A 12,645-nucleotide genomic window follows, 5' to 3' on the forward strand; every position below is an offset into this window, starting at 1 on the left:
CTAAATTGAGATTTTTTTCAAGCTGATGACAGAAAAACAATAATTTTGCCATTTCAGGGTAAAACTTCGAAATTCCAAGTTAAATGCCCAGTTTAAGATTTTTTCCTTCTCCACCTTCCCCTGGGGTTGACTTTAGATCTGGGAGGTTTGGGATTTAGGGAGAGGCTTCAGGGTCCTGGGAGGTGCTCTGTCCTACCCTGATGTTCTTCCTGGCTAGTCCTGGGCATGGCTTTCCCTCCAGGGTGGCTTCTGTATAAACATCTTCAGTCCCATTTGGTCCCTGTCCCGTGGTCCGAGCCTGCCATATAGGCCCATCCCAAGGCCTCTCCGGCCTTACCATCCTCCAAGACACATCAGTGCCCCTCGCTGGCCTGTGTGAAAATCTTTGATTTCTCCGTTGAAACTATTCAGGAGGCTGCATCAAGCCCAGCTTCCTAGGGCCAGTGGGTGGTCCTCCCTATACCACACCTTAGGTGTGGTGGCAAAAGGCATTCTCTTTTCATGTCATCTCCCAGGGCATTCAGGGTATACGACTCATGTGCCCTTCACTCTTGGTTTTCCACCCTCCCCAGGAGTTCTGCCCTCTACCCCGAGGCTCTGCTGGGGGCCAGGCAGAGAGCCCTTCTCCGGGGAACTCAACAGTGTCTGCCATCACCCTCTCCTCTCGGACTTCTCTTCCATAGTCCAAGGAGTTACTTTCTATCCCAGGGCTAGGAAAGTTACCACTGGAAACTCTAAAGCCAAGAATTAACTTCTGTATCAATAACCTCTATACCAATAAGTGCAGAAAATACATCAGACACAGTCCAATCTCATTCATGATAAAATTGCTCAACAGACTGAGAATAAAAGGGAATTTTCTCAGCCTGATACTAAGCATTTATGAAAAGTCCACAGCTCACATCATATTAATATTTAATCGTGAATGCCTGGATCCTTTCCTACTAAAATCAGGAACAAAACAAGAATGTGTACTCTCACCACTTCTATTCAACATTATATTGGAAGTTCTAACCAGAAATTAGCCAAGGAAGTGAAAGAAAAGGCATCCAAGTTGGAAAAAGAGAAGTAAATTACCTCTATTTACAGATAATATGATACGGTATAAAAAGTGGTGGTTGCGCAACCTGCCAATGTACTAAAATCTATTGAATTATATGCTTCAAATGGATGCATTGTATTGCATATGGTATATGAAGTGTATCTCAATGAAGCCATCTGTTTTTTGTTGTAGTTGTTGCTGTTGTTGTTGTTGTTTGTTTTTTTAAGACAGGACCTTGCTCTGTCGCCCAGGCTGGAGTGTAGTGGTGCAATCATGGCTTACTTACTCCCCCAACCCGCGACCTCCTAGACTCAAGTGATCCTCCCATCTCAGACTCCGAGTAGCTGGGACTACAGTTGCATGTCACCATACCCAGCTAAGTTTTGTATTTTTCATAGAGACTGGGTTTCACCATATTGACCAGGCTGATCTCAAATTCCTGGGCTCAAGTGATCTGCCTGCATCAGCCTCCCAAAGTGCTGGGATTTTAGGCATGAGCCACTGTGCCTGGCTAAAGCCATCTTTTTAAAGTGATAAAAATAAAGAATGAAGCCCTTTGAGTCCTCTTTGAGTTTCTGCTGAGGCCTCCCTTTGCAGAGAAAGGGAGGTCTTGGTCTGGGGTCAATGAATCAGGGTGATAATGTGACAATGGGAGGAGAGGAATTGTGAGGTTTAAACATCACAGCATCTTCCTGCTTCCAACTGGATGGATGTACAGAGGGAGGGATGGATGGATAGATGGGCAAGCCAGTTTTATGGCTGGCCACATCTTGGCTTGGCTTTGGCCTGCAGTGTGTACTTTGATCTGGAATCTGCTGGAAACAACTCTGCCTGGGGCCTGGCAACCTGGAGAGGGTAGCAACTTCACCGCTTGTGAGCAACGTGCTTCTGGCCAAGTTATGCAACCTCGTTGGGCCTACTTATCTCATTTGTGCAGTGGGAAAAATTACATACAACAATGATATAAATATCTCATGGGGTTGTTGTGAGGATCCAACCAGGTATTCTACAAAATAGGCTTAGAGGAGTGCCTGGTACAGAGTAAATGATAAATATTAATTCTCCTTTCTCCAGGGTGGCTTCCTGATGAATCTCAACTCTCCTGGCACAGAGAAGATGATGATTATAGCACACTTCACTGTAAGTGAACCCTCCTTGGAGCTTGCCTGCAGGAATGAACACTGCAGGTTATGTGACTTTTGCAGAAAAGCTGAGGGAAAGCACCAAGCTATGCTGGTGATTAATCTGCATCAGTGAGTGGAAGCTCGTCTCTGCCCATATCCTCTGGCAACACGTTGCATTTCCGAGTCGTATTCTGAAACCATCACCAACCATCAGCATCTGTCCCTGCTGTGATCCTGCTTGGGCTGGTGTATCCCCATGCTGCAGGTGGTAAACCACATAATGTCACATGATTCAACTATGTCTGGCACCAGTCATTCAGAAAACCCATATGGAAGAGAGAAGAAGAGAAGGCCCTTCAGCTGCGATCTGGAACTCCACGCAGCTGGCTGTCCAGGAAGCTACAGAAACCTCTATCCCTCCTGGAGACACCCAGCCCAGCCCCAGATAAAATGTCTTGAAGAGAGTACCCCCCACCCCCGCCTCCCTTGTTAAGTAGGGCATGAACTAGAGAAAGGCTGTTTTGTTAATGCAGCTTACCAATTTCTTATCATTATTCTGAAATCCAAACAGCTGCGAAAACTCAGTATTTGTTAGGACTCATTTGGCTGCAAAACTTGACCATTTCAGTGACTGCTGCGGGATTGATATGTTTAATTACGGAAACTTGCCCCAGGCCCTGCTGTGGGTGTTATGTAATATATAGCACATGGATTGTTTTAACTTTCTAAAAGGCTAAAAAGCTTGAATTCTGAAACCTATCTGACTCCCTAGGTTTCTGGATATAAGAGTGTGGACTGGAATTATGATGGGTCTATTTTACCCTCAGGCTACGGTTGGAAGAAGCACAATGTACACCCTTGGTATAAAGAGAATAAGAAAGGGGCAGAATGCAAACAGCAAAGGGTTTGGAAGCAGAGAGCCCTACGGGTGAATCCTTCTAAATCTCACCACCTGTGGGATCTTGGGAATGCTATGCAGACTTTCTAAGCTTTGGTTTCAGCATATATAAAACAGAAATGCGTAATAATAATATCTACTTCCTACCATAACTAGTGGGTTAAGCACTTAATTATTAAGCATTTATTCTGCATGCCCACATTCTTGAGCAGTCTCCCAGTTCCAAGCTGCTGCCTTCTCCTCTTTCAGGCCCATGGCCAGTTTCTCAGGACCCTAGCCCTCTTAGCAGTGTCAGACATGCCTTCAGCCTCCCCTAGCGGCAACCCTCAGACGGTCCCCATAGACATTCTTTGTAACTGCTCCCTGCAGCACCCCTGCAGCTCCAGCCACAGCCTATGAGCCTGAGGGTCTGTATTCAGCATCAGGAGTCTTATCACTACAGGAGTCTCTGATCTATTCTCCCCCTTAACAACACTTGTAGCTTTCTTTGTTCTGAGCAGCAAAAAATGAATGATTGCCTAGAGACCAGCTCATGTTGTTTTTCCTCCATATGTATTTATTTCAAAATAAAGACATTCAATTTTAAACAAATAATCACAACTGATATTGATTTAGAGTAGCTTACTTGATTTTTAAATTGTAGCAACTTAAAGAGAAAGCTTTTTAAATGTAATAAATAGGATAAATAATATTTCATCTTCATATTTTTCCTCCCATCCCTCTCATCTTTTCTTTCTGGAAAATTTCCAGGAGACTCTTCAGAAATATCAGTGCGTTGCCTGCCGTGGTTTGGTTGCATGGCTGTTCACAGGAAAAGTACTGTGGGGATGAAAGTTGATAAGGACAGAGTGACTCAAATGATGTAGAGCCAAGCAGCCCCAGGAGCCAACCTGCCAAGAGCCAGAGTCGGTGGTGAGGATTGTGGGGATGGGAAGGGAAGCGGCTTGAGACACAGAGCAAACAGGTGGGCAGGTCCAGGCTAGCTCATGTGGTGTAAAGACAGCATAGGTGGTTGACCTCAAATTGGATTTCAGGGGTCTTTACACACACACACACACACTCACACACACACACCCCTATTAAGTGGCCCTAAATCTCTGCATTAGAGAAAACCTTTTCTGGGGACTCTTTGAGGCCTAAAATTGTATCATTATCCTTTTAGGTTGTCTTTCCAAGGTCATTTGACAGTACAATGGCTAAGAGTGGGGCTCCGAGGTCACATAGACCTGAGTTCAAATCTCAGCTCTGCCAGTTATTAAATATGCAGCCTTAGGCAAATTAGTTAACCTCACTGAGAGTAATAAATTGAATAATTGTCCCTAAGGTATGTATTTATTCAGTGAGACAGCATATATTAAGCACTTAGAACTAGATGCCATTGATGGTAGAAACGCATGCAGCTAAACAGCTGAGCTCAGGGCTTTCAGCCTTCTAGGATCTTGTGTGGAGATGCTAATACCCAAAAAAGGGAGGGAGGTCACCTCTACCCAACTTGCCATCCCACTCTGCTGTCAGGGACTAGGGTATCTGCTGAAGAAAAGAATGTGTGGATGGGCATTCAGGATGAGTGGCAAGCTTCCACCTTGACCTGGGTGCATTGCCCTTTAAATACCTCCTTAATGCAGGCCAGGCACGGTGGCTCACACCTGTCATCCCAGCACTTTGGGAGGTCAAGGCAGGCAAATCACTTGAGTTCAGGAGTTGGAGAGCAGCCTGGCCAACATGGTGAAACCCCGTCTCTACTAAAAATACAAAAATTAGCCAAGCATGGTGGCAGGCACCTGTAATCCCAGCTACTCGGGAGGCTGAGGCAGGATAATCACTTGAACCCAAGAGGCACAGGCTGCAGTGAGCTCAGATGGCACCACTGCACTCCAGCCTGGGCAACAGAGCGAGACTCTGTCTCCAAAACAAAACAAAACAAAACCTCCTTAACCAACAGGAAAAAAAAATCCCTGTTAACAACATCCATTCAGTTAGTACATTGAATCTCTAGGATAATTTAGTATTATGTGAGCTACATCCCTGATTCTCTAGATTGTAGCTTCTAATTATACTCAGAAAGGATTCTTTCATTATTCCATAGTAGAGAGAAGTAAATTGCCTCGTCGGGAACAATGATCTATCTCACTTTAATTCTATTGTTTCAATGGATCTCGCTTTAATTATATTACTTCTGATTAAATTGTTTAGATGTCTTTTGTCAACCTTGAACTATCAATTCCAACTTTACCATCCTTTTGCATTCAAACAGGGTTGGCATCACCATTCACATAGAAATCACCAACGGAAACATATCATATATGAAAACAAACTTACTGGACACTTGTTGTTCTTTAGTACTTCAACCGATTTTTTCACCCGACTGAAAATCAGTGGGTATCTTGTTCGCACGGTGCTATTGGTCATCTGAGACAGTCCCTCACTGAAGCATGGTCTGGTGCAGTTGTCCTGGTAAATAGCAAGGATTTATTCAAAGAAATATTCTGAGGACAGCTTTGGAAATATATCACAAAGAGCAGTATAATAGAGATGATTTTTATTTAATCACATTACTCAAACTTGCATTATTTTTAGATAGGTCCCTTGCCAATGTAGGAAGTGATCTCCCATATTTAAAGGGGATGCCATTTTTCCACAGTGACATTCCCTGGAGGAGACTTCCTGTATGTTACATCCAGGAAACATGAGGGCTGTGGGCCCTGAAATAGTCGGCTCTGAATGTTCCTTTCAATGGGTGCTTCCCGGCTTCAAGGCTTGTAAGTCTGAAAGTGCAGAGTGAGGAAAATCCTTTTCACACCAGCTAATGGGATGTGACAATTGAATGCAGCTGGTATTTCAGCAGCAGCTAAAAACACAGACTGTACACCGAGAGACAGGGGCTGTGCTGTCTGCATGGTTCCTGCCCAGAAGGCGCTCTATCCTCTTCTCATCTAATGGATGGACTGCGATGGGTGCGATGTCTGACCCCAGCCAGGGCAAGAAGCTCAGATTCTCCCAGGGCTTGCATGAGAAAGAATAAAGCACTGCACCTGGGAGAAGTGCCTCCTCCTCACCCTAACCAGGAGTTTGAATTAGGAATCAGAACTTTCCTGCCACCCATCCTTCCTGCCAGAGTGGGCAGTGGCCCTCTGGAAGCCCTCCTTCCACTCACAACCTCAGATCCTCTATCTGCCCAGAGGGCAGCATGCAAACCAACAGTCACTCTAATCAGCTAGACAGACAACAGGGTGGTGGGGAGGAAGGGAGGAGGCCGGGGGAGGGGGGAAGGTACAGCACATAGATCATTCATGACAGATGAAAGATAAGGAGTTGTCATTTTATTTACATTGTTTCACAAATCTAGAGTTATCAGTAAATGAGTTAGAAAGCAATATGATATGAGCTATAGCAATTATTATATCCTTAGTTCCAGTTTTATTTAATTGTGCACATGGCCACCTATCTAAAAAGATATTCGGGATTCTTTTTTTAATGTTGAAAAGTGTTCAAACTTCTCAAGAGGCATAAAGTTAACTAAATACAAAGAAATGTTCATAATATAGGATTTCAAGACCATAGTTTTAAAAGGGAATAATTTGTAACAATGTGGTTTTAACAGGGAATACTAATCTGTAACTATTGAATTAAGCAACAATGTATAACATTAAATATTAAATAAAGCAACTTATTTTTACTTAAAAACAAACCAAAAAAATCCAAGGTCAAAATTATATTCTTTCACTATACTTACAGAGGGAATGGGCAGGCAGAGACAACTGGTCACCTGCAAGGGAAATTTCAGAGTGAAGATTCCAGATGTGAAAATTAATATTAATTTGGAAAGTTCTTAAAGAGCATTCACTCACATTAGCACTGCAGTGGCACTTCGAAGCTGGATCTTCCTAAAGTAGACAGAGAAATAAGAACCTTTAGTCAGCCCCGAGTTTTTTCATCCTCATACATATTTCTCTTTGTCAGTAGCCATCTTTCCCACGGGCGCCCCCTGCAGTCTACCTGCATCTTGTTGATGAGGAAGTTGATGTTCATGATCCCTGTCAAGGTTGGACACCCCTGGCCTGTGACGGAGCACAGGAGCAGGGCAGAGGTAAGGACCATGGCCAGAAGCATCTTGACAGAGGACTGGAGCTTGCCTGCAGACACCTTCAGATCGAGTGGTATTTAAAGCTCCCTCTCAAACATGGAAAAACCCTGACATCAAACTGATACCAAGAGCCCACACTTTATATTAACAAACAAAAAAATCAAACTGAGTCACTTGACAAAGATGATGTTGTGCCAGGAAATATCATTCCTCAGAAAAGATGATTTTCAAAAAGTTGAGTACTGAAATGCTGAAGGAAAAGTTAAAGATCTAAAAACCAAGAAAAAAAAAATTCAAAGACAGGGATTCTGGTTGTGAGATTTAGAATACTTTCCATGAAAGCCCAGGTCTGTATTTTCCCTTTTTACGTTATGGGAAATGCTGATATAATATAGCCAGTCATGGGTGTTCTAACGAAGGGGGGCCTGGGGAGAGAGAGCAGGTTGGGGGAGGGTGTGTGATACTGCAGAACTTCACTTTTCTCTGTTGGTGTTTTCCTTTAGTAATTGCAACCTCAGTCTTACTATCCTTTATTCCCAAATCTCAATGTTTTTCATACCCAGGACCAAATTCGCCACCTAATGCAAATGCATCTTAGAAGTATCCCTTTGTGCAAGTGTCTGAAAGAAGAAATCTTCAACTATAAGCACAAGAACGTGGCAACCATGCTTGTTAAAATTGGCCTTGAGGACTCCTCAGGATCTTTGGAGACTTTATATAACACTGTATGACATCAAGTAAAAACCCAGTACTTCAAAGAGTATAATAGCTAACGTTTACTGAGAACTTACTACATACTAGTAACATTTCTTTCTTTTTTTTTTTTTTTTGAGGCAGAGTCTCCCTCTGTCACCAGGCTGGAGTGTGGTGGCACAATCTAGGTTCACTGCAACCTCTGCCTCCCAGGTTCAAGCGATTCTCCTGCCTCAGCGTCCCGAGCAGCTAGAATTACAGGCACCCGCCACCACACCCGGCTAATTTTTTTTATTTTTAGTGGAGACGGGGTTTGACTATGTTGGCCAGGCTGGTCTTGAACTCCTGACCTCGTGATCTGCCCGCCTCGGCCTCCCAAAGTTCTGGGATTACAGGCATGAGCCACCGGGCCTGGCCATACTGGTAACATTTCTAAGCACTTTACATACATTAAGCCATGTAGTACACTTGGCTGCCAAATGAGGTGGGTAGTAATTTGTCATCACCATTTTTTACCCTTTAAAACGCTGTCTATATCTTAGCTTCCTGGCCCTTCAGCATGGCTGTGTTTAATCACTATGAGTCAAAAAAGCAATCTCAGTGTAACTCTATGAAGTACTATAATTATTCTTATTATCTTACAGATGGAGAAACTAAGGCATAGAGAGGCAAGTAATTTGCCCAAAACCACAAAGTCAGGAAGCTGCAGAATTTGTATTCAAGCCCAGAAGTCTGCCTCCTGATTTCAGCTCTTAATCCTCCTGAGCTCCTGTTTTTCTGCAGATCTTTTATCTGCCTCTCCCACCAGGATATATACTCCAGGGTCTTATGGGTCCAGTTCACCCCTATATTCTCAGCACTTAAGGAGGTGCCTGGGGAACTGTGGGCACTCACTAAATGCTTGTTGAATTAAAACACTAATTTGAAAAGTAGTTCTTGAAATACCAACTTCCTATTTCTGGGATTTATAAGATTTCAAATCTGATTTCTAGGGTACATATTTGGAGGTATGTGCAGGTAAGTAAATATAGCTTCCACACAGTAGATTGAAAAGGTGAGGGGTTCTTTAGCTTAGCACTCTGAGCTATAATAGCCAATGGGGACAAACTCATAAGATTTCCTTGCCTCCACTGTAAGAGTATGGCAATACTGTTTTTTTCATTGTGTATTGTTTCTTAGGAGTGATGATGGCTCGTCAGTGTTCCACTGCACTATGGGGAAGGGAGTGTCTTGGTGGTAAACAAGGTAAAGAGAAACAGGCGTTTTGCTAAATTCCCTTAAGCCATCCCACACCTCTGACTTCCATCCCTGCTTTTTGCAGACACTGAAGAGAAAACTCAAAGGATTCCCAGCCTGTGGCAAACACTTTTGTTACAAAGCACTGGATGAATGCCTTTTTCTTGATAATAGAATTCTGATTAGTTTGGAGTACCAATGTATCCAGCCAAACACCCACATTTTCAGCCTCTTTTTCTGCTACATGTAGCCAGGCAGCAAGTTTCGATCAATGCAAAGTATGTAAAATTATTTTGCTTTCCTGGTAATAGGAGACAAAAGTGGCTGAACCCTGTCTTTCCCCTTAATTCCAATTTGGGTGTGATGGCAGGAGCTTCAGCAGCAATATTATAACTATGAAGAAATGGACAAGAGAATTACAACAATGGCAACACTAACATTTTTCATAAATAGCAAATAATCAAAAAGGCAATAAAAAATAAAACCATGAAACTAACAAGAGAAGTAATAATAATAGTACAACAGTGATACTAAACTTCTAGCTAGCTATCACTGCCTACTGAGGACCCTGAGTTATAAAACCTGTTCTTGTTTAAAAAGAAAAGAAAAGAAAATCAGCATGCTTTGGAGAGACTTTAAAGATACATTAACATCAGACTAAACCTCCTTCCCTGACATTATTGGAAGACTTGAGAGAGATGTGAAAAGGCAATCATCTTTTCATTCTGTGAATCGATATTATTTGATGCTCTGTGTGTGAACCATGGAAATCGTTTCACCTGCCATTGGGTATGCCTCTCACATTGAGGAAAACACCACCCCACCCCTCCTGTTGTACAGATGGGGGCTTTGCCCAAGAAGAGAAAGCCACAGCTCTAGTTTCTAGCAGGGGATAGTATAGTGCAGTGGTTAAGACCGGTGACTCTAGAATCAGTAATGCCTGAGTTCAAGTCCTGCCTCTATCACTTGCTAGCTCCATGGCCTTGGGGGATTGCTTGGCCTCTCCCAGCTTCCATTTCCTGACCGTAAGTGCGGATGGTGATGTGGAAAGTGGGAATGGGGATCTAGGGATGTAGAGATGCGGTTGTCAGTGAAGGCTCCCCTCAGGGTACTCCCATAGAGATTAAAAGAAACAGCTCCTCCATCCCTAACTTGGATTAAGTGGCATCCGGTTTGAAGTTTGTTAGGGCGAAGCAGCAGAGGTTAGGGGTCAACAAACTGTAATCCACTTTTCAGATTGAGGGTAAGGTCTACAAGCTAAGAACAGTGTTTACCTTTTTAAGGGTTCAGAGGGTTAAAGTTTATAAAGAAATAATTCACAAATAAAAACAAGCATGTGTGGCAGAGACAGTATGTAACCCAAAAGCCTAAACATTTATTATCCGGCCCCTTTACAAGAAAAGTTGGCCACCCCCTGGCTAAGTTCCCACACCCCACCCCTCATTTTCTGAAGACATCAACTATTATCCTCCAATCCTGGGAAGGGTAGAGCTAGGGCTTGGTTGCTCAGGTGTCTCTTCTCCCTTTCCCCATCTGGTTATTTAGGTCAGGCATCTGTACAGAGGGAAGGGAGCAGGGGACCAGGGCCACAGACTGCCAGATTACCCGAAGTGTTGGGGGCCTGTCATGTCCTGAGGCTTTTTGTGGAGTGAGCTCTCTGGTCCAATGAACCAAAGATCTTCTCTCAATGAAACCCGGTAGCTGCAGCAAAGATATCTCAGGCAGGCTCTGGTTCACTAGGAAAAGTCCCCCATATTGAAGTTAGGAGAAAAGTGAGTGAATTAACAAGCTAAGTCTTGGCTTGACCAGCAGGCCTGGGGTCACCCACCTTCCCTGCCACCCTCAGGAGCTGGCTCAGGGTCAAGTGATCCATGGCCACTGGTGCTCCTTGGGCAGGTTACTTACCCTTTCCATGCACCAATGCACCCCCAGTGCTCACTCACTTAGAGAAAGGAATGTGAGCCTTCACCCAGCCCTTCCTCATGAAAGAGAGGAGTGCTCCATTTGGGATATATTCTCAGGAATGAGGCATGTTTCCGTTTGGAAATGTGGTCTGGTCTGGTCCAGGTGCCTCGCTCTTTGATACCTCTCATTACTACCCTCCTGTTACATCACTTTCTTTTCATTTCCATCCTCCAGGCCTTTACCCTTGCTAAGCTCTGCCTGCTGGCTCCTTCCTCAGCTCCTCCCTACGTGACCTGTTCTCATCCTTTAGTTTTCAGCTCAACTACCACCTCCTCAGCAAGACCTTCTCTGACCATAGCAATCACTGCCATCTGCCCTGTGCCTCTTTCAGTGTCTGGTTCTCCCAGGAGAATGTCAGTTCCATGACAGTGGACACTACAATGGACTCTCTTGCTCGTCACTATTCCCAGGGCATGGTCTATACAGAGTGCTCAGGAATTCCTGGTTAAATGAATAAATGACTAATACATTTAATTTTGGGAACATTTATTAAATTTGTGTTATTGATGAAATGACCAATACACGGTTCCCAGTAGACGAGTAACACACAAACAGCAGATGTCACATTTACCTGAACAAGGAACACATTTGAAAAGTGATTAACCAACAAGGGAGTAAATCCTCCTGCAGTTCTGTAGTTCCTTACATTGGTGCAGGGTTTGAGAATTTCTGAAGTGCTTTTCAATCTCTTCTTTCTTTGGACTCTTATACTAACTGCATGAGGAAGGCATGTGTGGTGCAGGAGCTCCTCTGCGAAGGATGAAACAGAGAGAAGGAGACAGGTGAGGTGACTGGTTCTTCAGAATTCTTTCCCATTTCCCCACCCACTCAGTTATAAAAAATAAAAGAATACAGGGTTGTTAAATGGTAGCTCTGCAGTTCAAAATACCATTAAAACAGCAGATGTTTATCTAGGCAAAGTCTATGACTTTTGAGGTTTAGCTCCTAGGATTTCTTTCAGTATCAAAATGTAAGTATGCAAATAAGCTACAGAGCAAATACACCATGCTCAGAAATCAATTACTCACTTATTTTAAATATCAAGAAGAATGGAGTGAGATGCATAACAAGAGTTATCATAGATAACATATTTTACAATAAATGACAAAAGACAATGATCAACCATTTATTTTGTTCCAAAGATAAAGTTTGATGTTTTTATTTTGTGATAAAAGCTCATATGTCATGGATTATTTCTCTAGGAATAAAACAAAATGGTTATGTGTTCTAGGAAGGCACAGCATAAAACAACCAAAAAAAAAAAAAAAAGCACTACATTTCCAAGTAAAACCCATTCTGCCTTTTACTCCAAGCAGCCAAGAGATAACTAGTTATGAGAATCCTCAAGTGCTGATTTCCTAATCAGGTAGTTATTTCTAGATCACTACTTTCTAAGTAAGCATGATGGGGTAAGCCCCACTGATGATGCTGTTCTTTGGTTGGATCTTCTCTCCATGGAAGGGGAACCCAGGACCCCTTCCCTCACATCCTGCCTGAGCAAACCCTGTGTCTGCTGCCCTTGGAAGCTACTGTTCACTGTGTGGCCCCACACAGTTTTCTCTGAGCTCCAAGACCTAGGATCTATTTCTTTCCTCCTTCCTCT

The 12,645-nt window shown here is 43.3% G+C and overlaps 1 protein-coding gene across 1 annotated transcript; it reads right to left on the reverse strand.

Moving 5' to 3' along the window:
• Positions 1-3,618: 3,618 nt before the first annotated feature.
• On the reverse strand, positions 3,619-7,197 carry IL9 (interleukin 9). Its single transcript, XM_002815908.3, has 5 exons — positions 7,061-7,197; positions 6,913-6,948; positions 6,798-6,830; positions 5,384-5,515; positions 3,619-3,883 (listed from the first exon to the last, which is right to left on the reverse strand). The coding sequence occupies exons 1-5, from the start codon at positions 7,172-7,174 to the stop codon at positions 3,764-3,766; spliced, it is 435 nt and encodes a 144-aa protein (XP_002815954.1). The 5' UTR covers positions 7,175-7,197; the 3' UTR covers positions 3,619-3,763.
• Positions 7,198-12,645: the final 5,448 nt, after the last annotated feature.

Source organism: Pongo abelii, chromosome 4, assembly GCF_028885655.2.
Source record: "Pongo abelii isolate AG06213 chromosome 4, NHGRI_mPonAbe1-v2.0_pri, whole genome shotgun sequence".
Taxonomy (NCBI): Eukaryota; Metazoa; Chordata; class Mammalia; order Primates; family Hominidae; genus Pongo; species Pongo abelii.

What these genes read in the sequence shown, in the direction of transcription:
- IL9 (XM_002815908.3), bottom strand. Translation starts at nt 7,174, where the DNA reads ATGCTTCTGGCCATGGTCCTTACCTCTGCCCTGCTCCTGTGCTCCGTC. An exon ending in AGTGCCACTGCAGTGCTAAT is followed by an intron (nt 6,831 to 6,912) that starts GTGAGTGAATGC and finishes TTTCCCTTGCAG; the next exon opens with GTGACCAGTTGTCTCTGCCT. An exon ending in TCTGCCTGCCCATTCCCTCT is followed by an intron (nt 5,516 to 6,797) that starts GTAAGTATAGTG and finishes GCTATTTACCAG; the next exon opens with GACAACTGCACCAGACCATG.